Here is a 20,335-nt window from a genome sequence, read left to right as displayed (position 1 = left end):
AAGAGGCACAAGCTGAAGGTTTCGCCATGGCCCTCACAGTCCCATGATTTAACACTGAAAATCTGTGGCTTGACCTCAAGAGAGCATGCAAGACAACCCAAGAATCTCACAGAACTAGAAGCCTTTTGCAGGGAAGAATGGGCGAAAATCCCCCAAACAAAAACTGAAAAACTCTTAGCTGGAAACAAAAAGTCTTTACAAGTTGCATCACTTGACAAAGGGGGTGTTATTCAGTACTGACCATGCAGGGTGCCCAAACCTCTGCTACAGGCCCTTTTCCCCTCCTTTATTTTGATATTGGAAAAAGACAGAAATAAAGTAATTCTGCTTGACATATTAAAGCTCATGGCAGGAAAAGCACAGGTGAAACTAATTTAATTTACTCAGTTCCACTAAGTGTCCCAGTGAGCCGGCATGCAAAATATGAGGGCCCTGGAAATAGCTCATCTAGAAGGAAAGCACTTGTTATATTTTCAAATTATGTCTGTGCTTTACCTGCTATGAAATGCCAAAATGTCTGCTGTAAAGAGTCTAACCAGCTCACAGTCAAAGTCATGGCTTATTGGGACACTATCTTTAGTTATTATTAACACCTGTGCTTTTCCAACTGTGAAGAGGCCTATCACATAAAGCAGACAGGATCACTCATACAGCATGCACCACCTTTCATTAATGTGATTTCTTCGGAAAGTTTACTTTCTGTATTAGTTCTGGGTAATTACTCAAACACATAATTGGATATATCCTGGTGATTTAGAACAAAGCGTGTGTATTTTGCTGACAGGATACACAGGCTTGGATCACGACAGACGAGCAGCACATCCCCGTTGAATGTAGTGTTAACGCTCAGCTGCATTCCTAATATGGACTGGAATCTCAAGATGTTAGAAAGATGTTGAGATCTTTAACACGGACTGGAAAAACGAGTCAGCGTTATCTCTACTTGTGCTGCGCGTTTACGAATCCTCTTAACAATTATGAACGTAGCTCATTAATAACTCAGCGAAATTATCATTATCGTCAAGAACCTCAAATAAATTGGGCTGAGAGTTTTTCAGCCATTGTTTTTACAACCAAAATCGCGATTCAGGCTTTTTCTGCCAATGCAAACGAAGGCATTTGACTTCATAAATCAATTTCACCTTGGTGGCTATTATAAGGTTATAAATACAGATCAGTTTACCTTAATTAATGTTAGCTACGGGTTGATCTTTAGCGTTGCTGTAAAAATGTAGCCTATCTCTTTTACATAGTGACATCTTTGTGGTGTTTTGTCACGCAGATCTAGTTTTGACTGGTTTAATCTAGTCTCCTGAGCATGCGCACTCGGTGTAAACAGGAAGAACCAACGAAAACCAGGGCAAATCCACCATAAAGAGAAGAAAATGATCGAACAGAAGCGGACTGACGTCTTGTTTTTTCTTATATAATAACTAACATAAATGTTGTCCTGTACCACCTGATAGTATTTTCGATACATCTTGTAGAAGCCGTTGCTAATTTTTCGACAACTTTGATAGACTCGTTAATACCGTAGATTAAGCTAGCTAACGTGAGACAGACAGTGACGATATATTTCCTCCAGGTTTGCTTAGCGGATTTGTCTCGTTGCCTACAAAAAAGAAAAAAGTGGTACTCTTTGAATCGACTTTACGTCAGACTGGGAGAAATCTCTTGCAATGGTTCAAAAAGATAAGACGCTAGAGACTCCTCCGGTGGACGGTGAGCAGAGCCCCAGCCCAGTCTCCGGAGAGGCTTGTGCAGAGGCCCCTGGCCCGGTGGAAGAGTCCGGCATTGCAGTCGAACCGACGGGGCACCGAAAATTCATAAGCGGAGTCGTGGAAGGTTAGTTAACGTTAATTAGAATATAGAGCAAAAACAATTAAATCTGTCATTTGATCCCGTTGTGATCCGCATGCAGTCACATGTAAGGCATCTAAATGCCGCAGCAATCCTGCTTGCTGGAGGAGATGATTGTTATCAGTTGCAAACACAAGTCAGTGAGCTCGTTCGCAAATGGATAACATTCGGAAATCAATAGTCAAAAATCAATTGTGAGTTTAAAAAGCACAAGGGGCGGTTAAACACATGAGTTAAAAGCTAATCAAATTAATAATGTATGCGGATGTTAAATCAGCACACACGTCGTTCACGGCTTGATTGTTGAATTTATACTTAAGATACACCTTTATTGACAGGTGATCAACAGCAGTGACAGTATTGATGCAAGATTAATTTTGGTATTTTATTCTGATGTATCATTTGTCAAGTGTATATACCAAACACTTTTACACCTTCATTAAGATGAAGAATTATTTGCTTCAGCGTGTTTCATGTTGTAAGTTGATTGATTTTGTGTGGTTTGGCCTCTGGTTAGACTCAATAAGAAGATATGAGACAAGGTATTGGCTTTTCACAAACAACTTCAAGTTGCTCATTTCTCATACTTTCTGATGATTCATAGACAAAATCCAGAAATGCGGTATGACCTAAATATGCAACAATTGCATGTTTAATGTCACTCCCAGTCTGTGCCTTCACCTGGGGGCAAATTGTTAATTGTTAGTAGTGAAGCAGCTCAACTTGCACAAGAAATCTAGTTGATTATCAGCACTGCAGACTTCATGGAAACTGAGTATATTTTTTGCTGATGCAGGCTTCTATGGTCGACCATGGACAATGGAGCAGAGGAAAGAGTTGTTCAGAAGGTATGATGACCTGTGTGAATTATTTAACGTGTTAATCAAATAACATTAATGACATAGCTAGATGATTTGAGTTGTTATACTGATTTTGCATAATATTGTGTTTGACAGGCAGCAGAAATGGGGACTGAATACATACCTTTATGCACCCAAAGATGACTACAAGCACAGAATGTTCTGGAGGGAGCTGTACTCAGTGGAAGAAGCAGGTGACCATACAGAACAGATCATTGGATCACTTGGCTTGGGGCAAGGAAAGCAAATAATGCCTATTTATCTGAGGACAGTCTGCATAATGCAATTTTGAACATGGGTGAAGTGGAAAAGTGTTTTCAGATAAGTTCTTATAAAAATCTCAACAATGCACCAAGTGAGTGACTTTCCCCAACTATCCTCTCCTAGAACAACTCATGACTTTGATTGCTGCTGCTAAGGAGCATGGGATAGAGTTCATCTATGCCATTTCCCCTGGACTGGACATCACCTTCTCCAATCAGAAAGAGGTTTCTGCACTCAAGAGAAAACTCGATCAGGTATTGCAACATCTTCTGTGACAGCAGTGTGAACGATGTGTTGAAAGTCTCCATAGATATTTTCAAGAGTTCCTTGTCTCTTCCCCTCAGGTTACTCACTTTGGCTGCAAGTCATTTGCCTTACTTTTTGACGATATTGACCACAACATGTGCCCTGCTGACAAAGAGGTGTTCAGCTCATTTGCACACGCTCAGGTTTCCATTACCAACGAAATCTACCAGTACCTAGGAGAGCCTGAAACCTTCCTCTTCTGTCCAACTGGTACTGCAGTTCTGTCTAAATCCTTTGCACATTTCCCACAAGTGTTTCACCTACTTGTTTATTCATTATTCATTTGCTTTTTTGCCTTGAAATCCAGAGTATTGTGGAACATTCTGCTACCCAAATGTCCCTCAGTCCCCCTACCTCCACACAGTAGGAGAGAAGCTGCTGCCTGGCATTGATGTGCTGTGGACGGGTGAGTCTAACACAGTTTTCTGTCAGCTGACCAACACCATTGCTAATGTTAAGCATGCAGTCATACATGTCAGAGTAGTTGATTTATTGGGATATATTGTCTTTTCTGCAGGCCCCAAGGTGGTGTCCAAAGATATTACAGTAGAGTCTATTGAAGAGGTGTCAAAAATCCTAAGAAGAGCCCCTGTGATCTGGGACAACATTCACGCCAATGATTATGACCAGAAGAGGCTTTTCTTAGGGCCATACAAAGGCCGCTCCACAGAGCTTATTCCCAGGCTCAAGGGAGTCCTCACTAACCCGAACTGCGAGTTTGAGTCCAACTTCATAGCGATCCACACTCTTGCCACCTGGTACAAGTCTAACATGAATGGGGTGCGCAAGGATGTGGTCATGAGTAAGTATGATCCAAAGGTTTCCTGATTCGAAATGTTTAGATAGAGATACGCTGGGATTTTATGTGGTATCGTAGTGCAGGTCATTCATCCATGCTGTTTTTTTTTTCTGTGTTTGTTCCTCTATCTCTCCCTTAACCAGCGGACGGCGAGGACAGCACAGTGTCCATCCAGATAAAGTTAGAGAATGAGGGCAGTGATGAAGAACTGGAGACAGACATGCTCTACAGCCCACAGCTAGCTTTAAAACTGGCTCTCTCTGAATGGCTAGGGGAATTTTGTGTTCCTCATCAATATAACAGTAAGAGCAGTTCCATTATTGTATCATATCTCTATGCTAATGGCTCCTCTAGCAGTGATACTTGGATTACACTCATAGTGTTGGCACGAGCGGCCAAAAATGGTAATTTTATGGCTGAAGAATATGATGCAGTGAGGCTCATCTCTGTCTTTCAGGCCGACAGGTGCCTCAGAGTGGTGCCAAAAGCACAGCCATTGATGTGTCATCTATGGCTGCTCCCTCTCTCTGCTCTTCCACAACAGTCACAACTGTGTTCCAGCAGCCCATCATGTCTCCATCCATGCCGCCTCTCTGTCTGGATCCACTCTCACACCCCTTGGCAAAAATACCTCAGGAGGAAGAGGAGGTGAGTTTTCTTTGTTCCATGTGGTTTGGCACAATACAGTAACATCAAATTCTTTCTTTAACATTTGCTTAGTGGAGGAGAGAGCGTCTGTATATGGTTCTACAGGCTTTTTTTTACTGCACCTGTGCAGGTGGAGGTGGAGAAGAAAGATTCGGATGAGGAGCCCATGGAGATGGTGGTTGAGAAGATGGTGGATGAGCCAGAGGCAGAAGCAGAGGCTGACCCCGAGGAGAAGCACATTGGTCCCATCTTAGCTGACAAGCTGGCTGAGGACCTGAAGCCCATGGATACGGACAAGGAGAGTCTGGCAGAGTCCAAGTCCCCTGAAGAGTCTATCCAGGAGGACTCTGGGAGCGATATCGCCCCTATGCAGACAGACGATCAACTCAAACAGGTGCTGATGACATTTGAGAGCATCTTTGTACCCTTTATATCTGTAGTTGAAAGCAAAAACAAATTAGGATTCTCGACACAGTCTCATTATTGCTGGTTTGTGTCCGTAGGACGTGTTTGTGCCCGGGCCCAACGAGAAGCCCCTGTTCACAGCAGAGCCCCTCACACTCGAGGACCTGAGCTTGCTGGCAGAGCTCTTCTACCTGCCTTATGAACATGGAAACAAGGCCGTGCAGATGTTGAAGGAGTTCAACTGGCTAAGAGCAAACAGCAGTGTCGTCAGTGTAAACTGCAAGAGAAAGGAAACTGACAAGGTGGGTTGATTCAGTGAAATAAACACACAAGAGTTGAGAGAATGAGAAAACTGATTCATTATTAACTGAACTTGCTTGTGATGAGCGTTGGTTGCTGAAAACAAAATGGTGGATGTGTACTACCTATACTGTCCATTGGGTGGTGCAGTTATGATAGCAGATGGAGGGCACCATGGCACATTGGTTTCTGTGTATTTGTGTACTTCCCTTATTAAACCATCGGCCTTGTTGACAAGTCACCGAAGAGCACAGGTGTGAATAATGCAATTAATAATGTCATGGCAACATTGTCATGGCTTATTGGAACACAGATAAAACAGAGGGACTATCAGTGTTAGAAGTAACGTCTATGCTAAGACAAGTCAACATGTCTGCTGTGCAAATGGGCCTATTACAAACCATAATGTTTTGCTGCTGTGCTTTTTCAATGTTATTTACTCTCATTTCCAACCACTGTGTCGCCTGCAGGTCGCAGAATGGCAATCAAGGGCAGAGAAGTTTGAGGAAATGTGCACCTCAGTCATCCAGATGTTCACACGGCTGTCCAACTCAGCCAACCGCACCATCCTGTACGACCTGTACCCTTACATCTGGGACATCAAGAGCATCATTTCTATGGTCAAGTCTTTTGTCCAGTGGCTAGGTATGTATGAGTGGAACCATGAGGCGCTTACTCTGAGAGAGCAGTAGCATAACAATAGTCTGAGCAAGTCTGGTACTCCTGACCTTTGTTATTCTCAGAGACACATTTACACACAATTCAGCCAGTTGCCTTTTTTTAAAGACTCAGATTATATTAAGAAAAAAGCACATTAATGATGGATTATTTAGCTGCATGGATTATGTTGTAGTCCAGCACTCTGTAGTTTAATGAGGCAAATTTCTGATTATTTCACACATCTTGCACAGTCTGCTTAACAGATGGTGCTATTACTGATCACAGACTTAGGGGAATACAGATCCTAGAGAACTTGGTGACCACCTGTAAACAAGGTGAGAGTCTGTAGTGGCCCCATTTTTAATTGACCATTTTCTTATAGATCAGCTGAGCACACATCAGGCCAGATGCATCACCTCTCAGTAGTTATGATTCTATTAATTGCTCTTGTTCACACATGTTGATTGTTTTCCTCTTTTTTTTTTTTTTTGTCATCTGACTGAATGCCGCTTGCACTGCTAGCATCCTCCTTATTTACTCCATAACTAGCTACTCCATCTTGGTGATATCTAAACTGGGCCTCTGTGGCAAACGTCCCAGCAGGGTTACTGCTGCTTGCTGTGTATCCGGTAACATCACTGCTGCATTCCCACACAGACACACTTGCTTCCATCTCTCTGTCTGTGGGGATGGGAGCCAGGGGGAAGTCCCCATCCCCCCCTCCTCCATGCCCTAGCGCGCACGCGAGCTTGGAGAGCAAGTTGACTGACTGACTGTGGAAGGCCATTCTGGTGCATAAACAGTGTAAGAAATGTCTAAATTGGTGTCCATTTTTTCAGCTGATTTTGACGTGAACAGGATAAATACGTTACTGGAAGTTTTGTGCCGTTGCCTCACTGAGTAGTCTCTGACATGAGGCTGTATTTTAACCCTCTGAAACATTTACTCAAGCTGTATCAGGGTGCGATCCATCACCTTGTATAAGAGAGGATACTCTTTCTCTCCCACTTTCTCCCTCTTCCTCCACCTCCCACTTTCTTTCATTCTTTCAGATGGTGCACTGTGATGCAGTTTGAGTGACGTTCAACTTTGTAATAACACCTCCATTGTTTTTTTGGGGTGTTCTTTTGAATAGTCTAAAGCACCAGCATGGCCTGTAGACTACCCCCTGTAACCCAGTTTCATTCGCAGGTTTCTGTCCTGTCCGGCTATATGGTAAAGCTGAGGATTCTAGCCCACAGTACACAGCAGGCAGCATACCCACTCTGGCAAAGCCACATCAAAAGTCCACACCACTGGTTTAATGCACCAGGAAATGAGCACTTTCTCAACATTGAGGAAAATGAAAGCGCCATACTTATCTTCTTAGTTACTGCAGTGTCATTAAGTGCCTAACTGTTGACTTCTGCTGTTGCTGTTAGCAGGTTTTTACATCAGTCCCCATGTTTTCCCTTTAATAGAAGCTGTGCAGCCGGCACTTAGTCACAACCTCCCTGGTTATTGTACTGAGAACACTTACTAATAACTATTTTCTACTGTTTTCTCCCTTCATTGTGTACAGATGGAAGAATCCACAGTACAAGTTTCTACTGCTATTGGATCGACAGTGGCCGATGTATGCACAGTGCTGACGTTGTCTTTCCTTTGTTCATGTTTAAAACAGATCTATGTACTTTTTTTTTCATAAAATAGATTGATAAATGTTAAAGATTTGATTTGGAGGAAAGGAAGCAGCCCTCCGGATGAAGTCACATTTTGCGCAGCGATTTTAGCTTTGAATCCTAAGTGTTAACTCCCAAATTTCTCTTTGGCAGCATCTCTCTAACTTGTTTTTTTGTTTCTGTCAGTAGGCCTATAGAAATGGCTCAGACCAGCCTGATGCACCTACTCAAGGGAATTTACACTTGGCTTTGAAATTGAACCACGGCACATGAGCTTTATCCGACTCAGGGATATTTCTGACCGGGTAATTTTAAGAGAATTGTGCTCGCATACACACCTGGGCCATGCAAGGACAAGAGTTGCATGTTTTCTGTGTAACTGATTGCGTTAAGACAATGCAGTCTTAAGAGACCATTGTTTTGTCCATTTTGAGGTTTTTAATTTGGGTAAGCAAGTTCAGAGTTCCTCCCGTGGGTGCATCTGCGCGCTGTGTTTTGCCAGCTCGTCAGAGGAATTGTTTTAGGTATCAGGGTGAGGTTCATATGTAAAGCAGTGTTAGATATCCTTCCCGCGCGCTGCATTTGTCTGGTCACATGACAGGGCTTCTCGTCAACCAAGGTTAGGCTTTGCTAGCAGCAGTGCTACTGTATACCAACTGTAAGAACTCTGTGTGCTTCAGATACACATATACGCCTCCTGATACGCGTTGTCCCTGCAGCGTATTCCCCTGTAGTCTGTCTGATTGTGGCTTTTAAAAGTAAGCCGAGGGGCTTTTTAAGTCAGGGAATGTTCATACTGAATGTTCTGTCTTCCTGGTTTGATGACTCGTGCTCCCCGGTCATGTGACGAGGCAGATAAAGATGAGAATGTGACTTCACACGGGGTGCTAAGATGAGTGGGGTGACGGCAGCTGAAGCTTACCTTTGTAGTCGATGGGCAGTATGGGTTTCGGTTCTGATCGTCAGTTTAATAAGTCTGTCAGCTGAACTGCACTTAAGTCTGTTCTCACTTCAGTTTTCGGAGAGCGTGCGTTCTACTGCATGAAAGCACTTATTTCCTAAGACCTGCATACCATGTTCTGTGGCGCAATTGGATGTTGTTGTCTTAGCGCTGAGAATTAAAGGAATTTAAGGTTCAGAGGTCGTAAAAGGCTTTTTGAATAATTAGAATCTCGGACCTGATTTCTTCTTTCGAACGTGTAAGCTTTAGTTGCTCGAGCCCCATTTTATCATAAAATATTTCCTCTGAATATAATCTTATCTATCCCAAATTAGGTCCTTTTTATGTGTTAATGATTAAAACAAAATAAATTTATTTATATGGATTTTGCTATTAGATACATATGACCCCCTTCCTCCCCATCTCCCCACTCGCTTCATCTGTGTCAGAGAGCCCCATCCTGTGGTAACAATGTCCGCTTGGCTCTGCTCCTAACAGGGTGTCGTAGTCAGTCCTCAGCACAATTCCTTAGAGGAGACCAAGAGCCCTGGGCCTTTAGGGGAGGTCTAGCAGGAGAGTTCCAGGTATCTAATGCACTGAACTTACAGCCATCAAATGGAAAAAAAAAGAGTGTTGTTAGCAAAGAAGACAATGGTAAATGTGCGCAGGTATGAAGGGCTTTGGTCTGTCGAAGGTGAGCTGATTGTATTGGGTCAGGCTTCATAAAATCCAGGTTCCATCCCCATCACTTGTTCTCCAAAGACGCTCATGTCCTTGTATTATTTTGGGATATTGTCAGTCTGTGGGAGGGGAATGGGTGGCCTGAAACCCATCCTGACAAAAGAGCTTACAGCCCGTATTTGGCATGGCATTTCCTGATTGATTAATTTGAATTTCTTTCAGCAACTGCCCAAGGAGATGCTGCTTTTCCCTAGCGCACGCAGCGCAAGCGAGCATGGCTAGGTTTTATTTTCATGACATCTCATTTCTTTGCAGGAAAGCACAGCGCACAAATTACCACGCCAACCCTTTGCAAGCGCGCGCACAAGCATCGCAGCGCCCGCGAGAACGCTAGCATGTTTGCAATGGGAAAACTCCATGATCAAACGCACCAGTCCAGCCAAAAGTATTATCTCCATCCTTGGAGAGTAGCAAGACTCATGATAGCAACTGATATTGAATGACTCAGTTTGCTCACATTTAATTTGCCACTTTGGTTTTTTTCCTGGAGTTCTCTCTGTCTCTCTGCGCCAGCATCATTATTTTTCTCAACAGGAGGGTCCTGCGCAGCGAAATATTGCGATGTCTTACAAAAAGGGAAAGGAGCATCTCCTTCAGCCAGTAAAACCTTAGTCAGACCAAAATACCACCCTCGTTTTGTTATATTTCAAAAGCAAATGTGTGTGTGTGCTTGTCGTGCTATGTTCCTTTAGCAAAAATGAGAAAGATGTGACTTTTGCTCTTGTTGTCCGCTGTCAGATCAATAAGGAATATCAGTTTACGAGACCTTTTTTTTTAAACTGTCATTCCAAAGCACTTTGCTCTCGTCTATAGTTCCTTCTGGTTTGACAGTGGCTCAGCTGCAGCAAATGCACAGTGAGGCAGTCAGCCAGAGCAGCACACCACCTGGTCTCAGTGAAACTGAACCTGTTTTTTTTGATACCCACAGAGATTGTTGCCAATAGATGGGGCAAACGATCTTTTCTACCAGCCTCCACCTTCAATGCCAACCTCCAAACTTTATTCCATAAGGCCGTACTTTCCCAAAGATGAGGTAAGATGTTTCTTTGTGTGTGTTCTCATGCACCTTTTTTTTTACCAGAAATCAAGAATTTTGTCATCAGTTACTAGGCATTAATAGCACTGTCACCAAAATGCTCTAAATGTATAGTTGCAGAAGCGATGTTGGCCAGTTGCTTGTATTCCCAGCAGAACTGACCGAGTTTATGCTGTCAATGCTCTGTGCTTAATATGCCATAATGCTACGCTCAACTGCTCTTAGATCAGCAGGTATATGTACTGAATGTAAGGACAGCTTCAGACTGTGTATTTCCAAAACGTCTTTAAGCACATTGACATTCTTTATGGCGTTTTCCGGGGTTCGCTTTAATACTTGTAGGAGAGTTATTTTGGGTGCGGCTCATCTACTACATTAACAGCTCTATCTGTCTTTGTGTCTGCAGGCTGCAGTTTATAAAATCTGTAAAGAAATGTACTGTGAAGGACTGGAGGATGTCCCCTTTTCAGATGAGGATCCTGACCTAATAGGAGACAGGTAAAACGTGGAGATTTACTTGTGTACAGTCAGCCCAGCCTGAAGTCGGGGCTGCAGGTTTTTTCCCTGCAGAGAAAATGTTCATGGCTGACAAAACTCCTTCCTGCTTGCTCACAGATTAGTAGGAGGTCTCCTGACTCTGAGTTCAGAGTATGGGTTTGTGCTCGAGGATGATGAAGGGATCTGCGGTTATGCTCTTGGTACCGTGGACGTCAAGCCCTTCATCAAGAAATGCAAGTTGAACTGGATTCCCTTCATGCAAGAGAAATACAACAAACCTGACTGTGAGAAGGACCTCACAGAGGCTGAGGTAGGATCTTAACTATCATGACATGAGTGTCGGGTGGCTCCGGTGAATTTTGCTTCACCGTCTCTGTCTGTCATCCCTGTAGAAGATGATGCTGAGTTTCCACGAAGAGGAGGAGGGTCTTCCAGACTCTTTCCTCTCCAACTTCCCCTCCCTCATCAAGGTCGACATTCACGCCAAGGTCACTGATCCCAGTGTGGCCAAAAGCATGATGGGGTGTCTTCTATCTTCACTCAAGGCCAACGGTAAGTGGCTGCTGTCTTCAATCAGGACAACAATGTTCATTGCTGCTCATTGCACTAACTAGAGAAAGAGCATATTGTGTTAGTGTCACCTGTCATGTTGGTAAAAGGGTGTTAATCAGTGCTTGGCTGTGTTTCTAAAGCCGAAGACAAGCAGGCTCACAGGTCTGATCTACATGCAATGTGAAAATGAGAGCAAACCAATGCATCACTTTGGGATTAGGACCCGTTCTGTTTATATCATGAAGCTTTTGTTAAGCATCTATTTATGAATCAAGGCTCACAGATATAGCACCATGTTCTCCAAAGCAAACTACAAAATGAATCTGAGGGTGTTCAGCTTTAAGAAGTAGAAACTGAAATGATCTTCTCTTCCTGTGACGGAGGTCTTGAACCAGTTTTAGTACCGGTCAGGGACACAGAAGAAGATTGTGGTCAGCCTAACACCATATTTGGCGTCGTTGTCATCTGTTTTTGTCTTTCACTTCCAGGGTCCCTTGGTGCATTCTGTAAGGTTCGTCAGACTGATAAGAGAATGTTGGACTTCTATAGTAAGCTGGGATGCTTCGAAGTCGCCAAAATGGAGGGCTTTCCCAAAGATGTCATCATTATGGGACGCAGCCTATGAAGAAGTGTCCTGCTGCAATAACAGACGGAGGGAGAGCAATTCAGCGTGGCTTAAACATGTTTGCTACCTTCATGAGAAAAACTTCCATGATGATTTTATACTACATTTCCATCTGGGCTAGCCCCAGGAAACCTCTTTTTAGGATTTGTGTACAGAAGCACAGCAGTCGCGCACACACAGATTCCCTGTGCTGCCCTTAGATTTTATGGCTCTGTTGGATTCAGCAGATCTGAAGCTAAAGGGCAGAGAGAGATCTATAGTCAGATGGAAGAGTGGCACTCCAGCATCGATTCCTGGGGTCCCACTACTCATATACCTCCAGGAGGCAGGAAGTAATAACTCCATAAGCCTTTTTCTGATTTAATCCAGTAGCCATTACATGGATTTTGCCCGCATGCCCAAACGCATAGTGTCTGTATCTGAAATGGAGGCAGAGCTGTGAAATGAGGGCAGCCTGTATCTCAGGTAGTGTCTCGCTACCCCTACGTCCTGCTTTCCCAGCTCTAACACAGAGAAATAACACAGCTGTCGACATAAGTAGGACACCTTTGTACAGGATGTGAGGTGCTATGTGAGGGTTTGCCTTTCATCATCACATCATGGTATTTCCAGTTGCTCCACAATATACTCGGAGAAAGAGGCCTTTTAAGTGGCGTGTTTCGAAGAAAAGGTGATGTGAAAAGCGGCGTCTGTACACATGAACATGTGGGTGGACAATTGTAGCTTTTTGGGGTTTTGTGAAACCCTCAATAAAAGATCCTCACAGACCAGCAAAGAGAAGTATTTGTTGAGTCTGCTAAAGACTCGACCAGGGGGTCTTCTGAATTTCCGTTCAAGTAGTAGTCGAAGTTTGGAAAGCAATAGAAAAGCTTCCACAAGTTTACAAACATGGTTCTCAGCCTGTTCCTGTTCAGCGCTTCGCTCATGGCCAGTTATTTGTTTTTATAAATCAGGAGTGCTTTTTTTTTTTTTTTTTTGATTATTTCCAGTTTAAGCTATTGCCTTTTGGTTCATTGCCTTCAACTTTTAGATTTATATCGCAGACCCCAGTGTCTTCTGTGTAAAGGCTTTCTAACGTGTGTCAGCCAGATGCAGCTAAAGAAGGGTCATTTTGGACATCGGCCTTGCTGCTGCGCAAATTCGCCGAACCGGATCGCTCCAGCACGGAAATCCCTCAGTAAACCTAAGCTAACTGACAGAGAAAGCTCAGACTGTTGTTTTCAGCTGTGCAAACTGTTACATTTACTAGTGAGTAAATAATAAGTTAAAATGAATAAGAATCCTAAAGACGTGGAAGCTTCAACCCTCCCGCTGTCATGAAGCGCCTCAGTTTTGTCTTAGCCACTAATTCCAAACCTGACTCGTAGACAGCAGGTGATCTGGGCTATGTTCAAGAGATGTCCTGACGATTTACCCTTTGCTTATCGTTGTTAATAGAAATTGTTTTAGCGTTGCTAACTCTCAAATGAATGTCTTCTCAGCGGCGCCTCAGCGAGCTCTCCGTATCGCAGAGGTTGTTAAATCCTGTCACCAAAGTGACTCCCGCACTGTTCAACTGTTGTTGGGCTCGGAGCATAAATTCCTCGGCCTTTTTCCTATATGCCCATTGAATGTTTTATATTCCGACGCATTTCCCATTTGTTTGTTTTGTAAATGTATATAGTTACTTAAAAGAAAAAGCACTTGGACTGTAGATAGGAGTGCTCTGTTGGATACATGAGGATCATCAGTTGCTTTTCAGTAGCTGTCTGCCAATGTGATGTTTTGATACTGTGTACATTCATAATGTGCATGAGGTGTATTGGATTTGCTGTGGCGGTCGTTAGAGTAACCTCATCACGTGCTGCATAGAGGAAGAAGCATGCCACTCGCCTCTGTGAGCATAATACTGTAGTTGATGGACAGTCTGATTACACTGTCAGTCATAAAGTGTTATTATTTTGTATATCTTCATTGAAAGTTCGGCTAGTTTTCTGTTTTCCTTTCAAGAAAAAGAAAATGCTGGCCTTGTTAAAAACGCCCTGTCCTGTGCAGCCGTCCGAACTGGCTGTGGTACAACAAGGTGTGAAACTCACCATCAGATCTGCTGACAGCAGAATATTTCCAAGCTTCGTTTCAATGGTTCATTTTGCTGTTTGCCCAAGCTTTCTCCTCTGCCAATCACGTTTGATAGAAATGGGCTGTGACTGAGAGAAAGGGCTCCAATTGTACATTTTGATTATCTGGGTTGGGAGGGGAGGGGGGGTTACCATGTAAAATTTGTATGTAAGATACATAAGATTAAAAACTAATAAACCATAATAAGTCACTTTGTTGCTTCCTGTCTTTTGTGTCCTGACTGAAGGAGTGAAAATGTCTGTCCAGTGCACAGGATGTTTTTAATCTGGCTGCCCTGTAATAAGCTTTTCTGTTTGTTTTGACAAATAAAAGGAAGGTTATGCCTGTAAACACGGAAATATGAAACCGTCTCCATCACTAAATACACCTGGTTTGGCACAGGTAGGATAGGGGTAATCCCTGATTTAATGTCCCAGTTAGGTTTCAAGTTGTGGTGTAAACTGTCCTCACCAGCTGCAGTGTTCCTGAACGTATGAAAACATAATTTAAACACAAACTCTTATATCTTTGTACATCTGTGTACATCTGCTTGTCAGTGACAGCTTGTTTTTCTTGATTGTGTTATGTTGTTGAGCTGAGTTAAATTTTCAGAAATGCACGAGGCAATTATCCCTGAATTATATTGTGCTTTAAGTTGTTAATTTATAATTACGTGGAAATATCATAGGCTTAAGTTACTGTTTTAATTGGTTTCGTATTATTTGGTATCGTGACACGCAGGATTAGCGTGTTAGTCGAACACATCCATGATTGGCCTGGAGGAGGGAAAAAGCCAGTGTCGCACAGTGATGACGCGTCAGCACGCTCTTCGGGTGCGACGCGTTTGTTATTTTTCGTGGAGCTTTTCATTCGGCTACAAAGTGTGAACAGCAAAGCCCAGTTTAGTGCTTCGACAAAATGTCTTACTACGAGGACGAGTCGTCGGATGTCGGACTGGCTGGTCAATCGAAGTTGGAGAGCTTCCTGTTCAGTACGGACCATTTAAACACAGTTTAGCACTTCTGCTCTCATGGCGCACACGTGGGTCTCTTCTGTGATGACAGTGAAGAACCCGATACATCTAAAATCATCCTACATTTGTCTGTGCGATGACCCAGCGCGCCACCGTGCATCGTATCTAAAAAATGTTTTGTCTTCCAGGCTGCGAGCTGTCCTCCAAAGTGCCTTTCTACACTTTCCAAGGAGATGAAGAGGAGGACCTGGAGCACTTCCTTGAACTCAGAACAGTGTGTACAGTTGCAACAGTTTAATCAAATTCGAGTCATTGCCCAACCACTTTGATGCAGAGCTTACAGGAAAATGTGTATTCAAGTATCCAAGGCTGTTAAGACATAGTGTTGTTTTCATGTGTAAAATATAGAGACAAATCCATCACACTGTGGTCTGGGTGCCGACAGCGTGGACACATATGAGGTGATTTAACTGCTGTGACCCCTGTAGGTTTGTCTGGGAGACGGTGCCAAGGTGGAGAGTAATGTGGTGGAGGTAACAGCGATGAACCACCAAGGAAAGACTATCTCTGTGCCCATCGCCAACCTCCACATCAGCTGTCTGCCCATGGTACGATGGAGTGATTTCTGTCTACATTCAGGTCAATCCACCACACACACACCGCCGAGATGTGTCTCAGCTTTTCCCTTCCTGTCCTCAGGTGAGTCTGGGAGAGTTTGAGCTGAAAGCCCCAGTGACCATCCGGCTCAAGGCTGGGACAGGACCAGTTACTGTCAGCGGGTTACACCTCATAGGTAACACTTGATTTCTTCTTCACTTCTGTCTGTGTGCAAAGACTTTATCAAAATATTCAAGAGAAAAGGGGATTAAGGATCACAATGTTCCCTAAGATGTTAAACATTTGACTCCATTAGTTGGTCAACAGAAAAATAATTGGCAACAATTAATAACCAATTAATCGTTTCAGTCATTTTTTTTAAAGCAAAGCTATCAAAGATTCTCTGCTTCCAGTCGTTGGTTTTCCTCTGCGTTCGTTATCTGAATGTCTTTTTTTGGACAGGCTGTCTGAATATGCCAAAAAAGCAGAGAAATTGTCGTGTATGTTTTTCTCTAATTTCTGACATTTTAGCGAATCCTTTAGTTGAGAAAATAATTGGCCGATTGATGAATACATAATATTCATGCAGCTCGGTGACAAATGGAGAAAATTAGGGGTCTTGAGATTCTGAAATACTTTCTTTATTCAGTTTCAGGACATGAAAAGGTAAATGTATCTTTGGGTAATTGAATGTCAGGTTTCTTTCTGAATAAACCCCCCAGACCTTTGACATTTTTGATAATTCTAAGTTTTAAAATGAGATTGTAATTTATTTAAAAAAAAAAAAAAGAACATACATTTGTCAGTGCTGCAGAGAATAGACACCACTGGTTGTGACGAGCGTGCGCTGCTGCTTATTACGATCTGTGCATGAGGTCAGCTGAGGGGGCAGATTAAATAAAGGCACCTTTCTGGCCTCTCTAATTAAATATAATACCAGGATTCAATTGAAAACGGTGACTGAACATTGTCTTCTGTTCTTGTGCAGCCTCACAGGTTGAAGAGTCGGACCTGTCTGATGAGGAATACGAAGATGATGATGATGATGAGGAGGAGGAGGATGAGGAAGACATCACCCCCATTAAACCAGCAAAGAAGAAGCAGTAGGCGGAGGAGGCCGCTGATGGATTTTTGGAATGGCCTCTCTTGCTCGCTGAGATGTTTTATGAAATAACGCAGCTTTTTGTACCAGACGGACACGTTTTACAAATTTAGTACTTCCTCCACGCAGCCATGTGAGTGGTTAGAGGTGGCAGCTGAACATGCTGTGGGAGGAAGGGACATCATAACGGACTCTTCTCGCTGGTTTCTCTCTTGTAGAAGAACTGTTTTTGCTATTAAATGCCACCCAGTGTTTTATACTCTATATGACATGGCCACCACTGACGTGGATTTGTTGCACCAGTGGGGGGAAAACGTGTTTTACCACCAGTGGATTCAGGTATTGTTTGAAGATACTGTTTTTGTAAAAGTAAAAACATTGTGTGTGTGAAAAAAAAGGCTTTCCAGATTAATTCCAAATGAATGGTGCAATCAGATGATTTCCACACATAAAGTTTATTAAATGTTCTTGGTGCACAATAGCATCTCCATTTCCAGGTGTTTGTAGTTCCAAAATACTGTTTTTCTGTGATGTATCAATCATAAATGTGAAGATTTTGTGTTTGTAGTGAATGCATCAAGAAAACGTTTGTTCGTGTTTTCATTTATCTCCAACTTCATACAAAAAAAAAAAAATTCTAGCCCATTAGATGAAATGATAAACATTTTATGTAGCTACAATACACATTACGATCCCACCTGTGCGGTACTCTTTACCTTCACTCTGCAGTGGAGCTATGAAATCACACACACAGCCACCAGCATCACTGGCAGAGGTGCATGTTGGAATGTGATGCTCTGAAATTGGACGTGTGGAAAACCGGCTCCATGTTCATCCAATAAAATCATCTGCAGACGTAAACGCCATCAAAAAAAATCCTCCCTCACACACATTCAGCTGTCGGCACTCACCTGCATGAAGTCATGCCTCTGCGTGGTGACGGACAGCACGACTGTGGTACAGGAGAGGGAGAAGTCGAGGGAGAATACTAAACAAGCGACACCGCTGAGCACCAGATGTCAGGGGTAACGCCGCCACGATTGTCTGTCCTGACAACTAAGTCATGCCAGGTGCTGTCATGGTAACGTGACAAATGACCACCTGTGTGATGCCCATGATGGCAGCTGCCTGTTAACAAGGAGACAGGCTTGAGGGGGACAGGAGCACAAAGACGAGGAGGGTAGGGATGCTCACCCCTGCTTGACAACAATGCAACCTCATATAACCTGCTCTAGATTTTGGATGCGCTTTCACAGTTCATGAGGGTATGTCAGCTCAGGAGGTAGACTCATTGAATTATACACCAGCAGAGGGAGAAAACCCTCAAAGGGAACATGTGATAGAGAGCAAATCAATGTGTAACAATCCTCCAACTAGTTAATGTCACCTTGACTCAGAGCAGGTGCTGCTGCTTCTTATTTTCTGACTCATAAACCACATCCAGCTGGTGTGCGCTGAGCGCGAGTTTTGTGAACCTTTACACCACTTTTATTAGGTGTAAGGGTTTTATGGTCCAGTGCCTGTGTGGTGCATTGAGTCCTCACCTTTGTGTAGAGGTTACAGCTGTGTCCAGAGCAGTGCGTGTCTGCAGCATAACCAACAACAATCAGATCACACAGAGAAGTGTGTTATAGGTTGTTGTAGTTGTCTTATAGGAGGAGTTCAGCTACAGTCTTGCTGAGGTTACCTTCATGACAGACTCCCAGGGCATGCACAGGGTGTGGACTATGATGGGCTATCTGCCTGGTCAGAGGTCAGAGGTAGGACCCGAGCTCTAAGCACGAGTAAATCGGACTTTTTTTTTATAGCTGCAATTCAGTCTTAAATGTGAGAGGCAGCATTTTATGATTTTTTTATCTAAGAACAAATGGTGGATTGATGCTATCCGATCCGGTGTGTGTGTGCCATCCGTGCATAAGCCAGTGCCTAACTTGGGACACCCGAGTCAAAAAAGTCTGCAGACTCCACTGACACTGGTAGGACAGTGCGGCATCAGCTTTATTTCCACTGAAACTCTTTTGTATATTCTTTGAATTTCATGCCTTTCTGTCACACATCTTATATTATTTATCCATCAACTTTATGTTTAGAACGTTTACCTCATTAGTTTTTAGCCACAGCGCTTTTGGGGCAAATTCACATTTCTTCATCTGGTAAAAAGATGGCCTCGTTAATTTCAGTACATTAAGAGAGGGCTTAGAACTGCTGATCTGTGGAAGTATTAGGGACGAGCATACAGTACATGGATGGCTGATTTTTAATTTTGGGTAGGGCCTTAACACAAATTGCACAGTATAGTGAGAGTAATCAAGTAACTTCAAAAGGATCCATCTTATCAGGTTGGCTCATCATAAATACGGCTGATGCTGAGTCACTTGTCAATAGCTCATTAACAGCCACATCAACAGCCACTGTCCTTAAGAGCAGCACTGTTAAAACCATCAATATGTGTGGACTGTAATTCTGGACTCTGCTGAGCTTGGAGGTCCTGGGCTCACCTGAAATGACATGCATTCAATCGGGTTCATGGTTCACAAGTGTTCCACAGAGTCATAATGTTTGTAGTGTAGAACAGCTGCTCTTCAGTGGTGCCGGGTGGAACAATGCCCACTCTGACACACACACACACTCGTAAACAACATATCACAGTTCAAAACACTTCCTGTTCATACCAACTGAGTGAAGCCAGCCAGATATGTGCCACGGTTAAAAGGGACGTGTCGTCTGTCCACCTGCTGCTGTCCACCCGTTCACTGACCTGGTGTTCAGCAGTAAGACAGTGATGATTGATATTAAAAAAGAGTTTCAGTCAGCTCATTAAAACACTCTGATCCCACAGCGGAGCATCAACGCCAAAGCGGCTGAGGTTCATTGTTAAGACCACTGTGGGGACAAGTGGGTGAAAAAAATGGACAGATTTATGGCGTATCTCTAACTAAAGCAGCCTACTGTGGTATCTAATTCAGTATGCCAGTTTGATTATGTAAGTGACACGTCTGACTCTCTAAACCATTCAGCTCTGCCTGCCCACCACACCACATAGCATACACCTGGTAAAGACTATTCACTTTGCCCTTTCAACCACCAAAGGCAATAACACACTGATGACTATACGCATGCATATTGGGAAATATGTTTGTGTGTGTTCTCTGCAGCGACTCGCTCCCTCTCTGACTGCAGTGTTCAGTATATGCACTGTGTTCAGTTTCTGTCAGTTTTATCAGCACAAAGTGATGCAAAAGCTGGTCAGCTGGTCGCAAACAAAGGAAGCAGAAGTTCTGTAATCTGTCATGTGGACATATCTGTACTATTACTAAAAAAAAGTGCCTCTTCAAACAATGCATCCACTGGTGAAGCTTATCTGAAGTGTTTCTTTAGTAAATACCTCCCAGAAACAACTTCCTGTTTGCT

At 43.3% G+C, this 20,335-nt stretch overlaps 2 protein-coding genes across 4 annotated transcripts; both read left to right on the top strand.

Annotated features, from left to right (window-relative positions):
- The first annotated feature begins 1,333 nt into the window (after positions 1 to 1,333).
- On the top strand, positions 1,334 to 14,463 carry oga (O-GlcNAcase). 3 transcript variants are annotated; one of them, XM_076742646.1, is made up of 19 exons: positions 1,351 to 1,845; positions 2,657 to 2,708; positions 2,817 to 2,914; positions 3,108 to 3,238; positions 3,329 to 3,500; positions 3,598 to 3,696; positions 3,808 to 4,092; positions 4,233 to 4,391; positions 4,547 to 4,737; positions 4,868 to 5,131; positions 5,241 to 5,444; positions 5,913 to 6,087; positions 7,664 to 7,717; positions 9,202 to 9,287; positions 10,373 to 10,477; positions 10,887 to 10,978; positions 11,096 to 11,288; positions 11,371 to 11,530; positions 12,019 to 14,463. In XM_076742646.1, the coding sequence occupies exons 1-19, from the start codon at positions 1,680 to 1,682 to the stop codon at positions 12,153 to 12,155; spliced, it is 2,823 nt and encodes a 940-aa protein (XP_076598761.1). In that variant the 5' UTR covers positions 1,351 to 1,679; the 3' UTR covers positions 12,156 to 14,463. The 3 variants fall into 3 exon arrangements, with proteins under 3 accessions (XP_076598763.1, XP_076598761.1, XP_076598764.1); XM_076742649.1 differs by having other exon boundaries at positions 1,530 to 1,845; positions 4,634 to 4,737; XM_076742648.1 differs by lacking the exon at positions 7,664 to 7,717 and having other exon boundaries at positions 1,334 to 1,845.
- Positions 14,464 to 15,063: 600 nt separating this feature from the next.
- npm3 (nucleophosmin/nucleoplasmin, 3) lies at positions 15,064 to 17,321 on the top strand. Its single transcript, XM_076743326.1, has 5 exons — positions 15,064 to 15,243; positions 15,414 to 15,499; positions 15,714 to 15,833; positions 15,925 to 16,018; positions 16,811 to 17,321. Exons 1-5 carry the CDS (start codon positions 15,171 to 15,173, stop codon positions 16,927 to 16,929), a joined length of 492 nt encoding a protein of 163 aa, XP_076599441.1. The 5' UTR covers positions 15,064 to 15,170; the 3' UTR covers positions 16,930 to 17,321.
- Positions 17,322 to 20,335: the final 3,014 nt, after the last annotated feature.

Source organism: Chaetodon auriga, chromosome 11 (assembly GCF_051107435.1).
Source record: "Chaetodon auriga isolate fChaAug3 chromosome 11, fChaAug3.hap1, whole genome shotgun sequence".
NCBI classification, from domain to species: domain Eukaryota; kingdom Metazoa; phylum Chordata; class Actinopteri; order Chaetodontiformes; family Chaetodontidae; genus Chaetodon; species Chaetodon auriga.
Note: the sequence above shows the minus strand (reverse complement) of the source record. Positions and strands in the feature narration are given on the sequence as shown.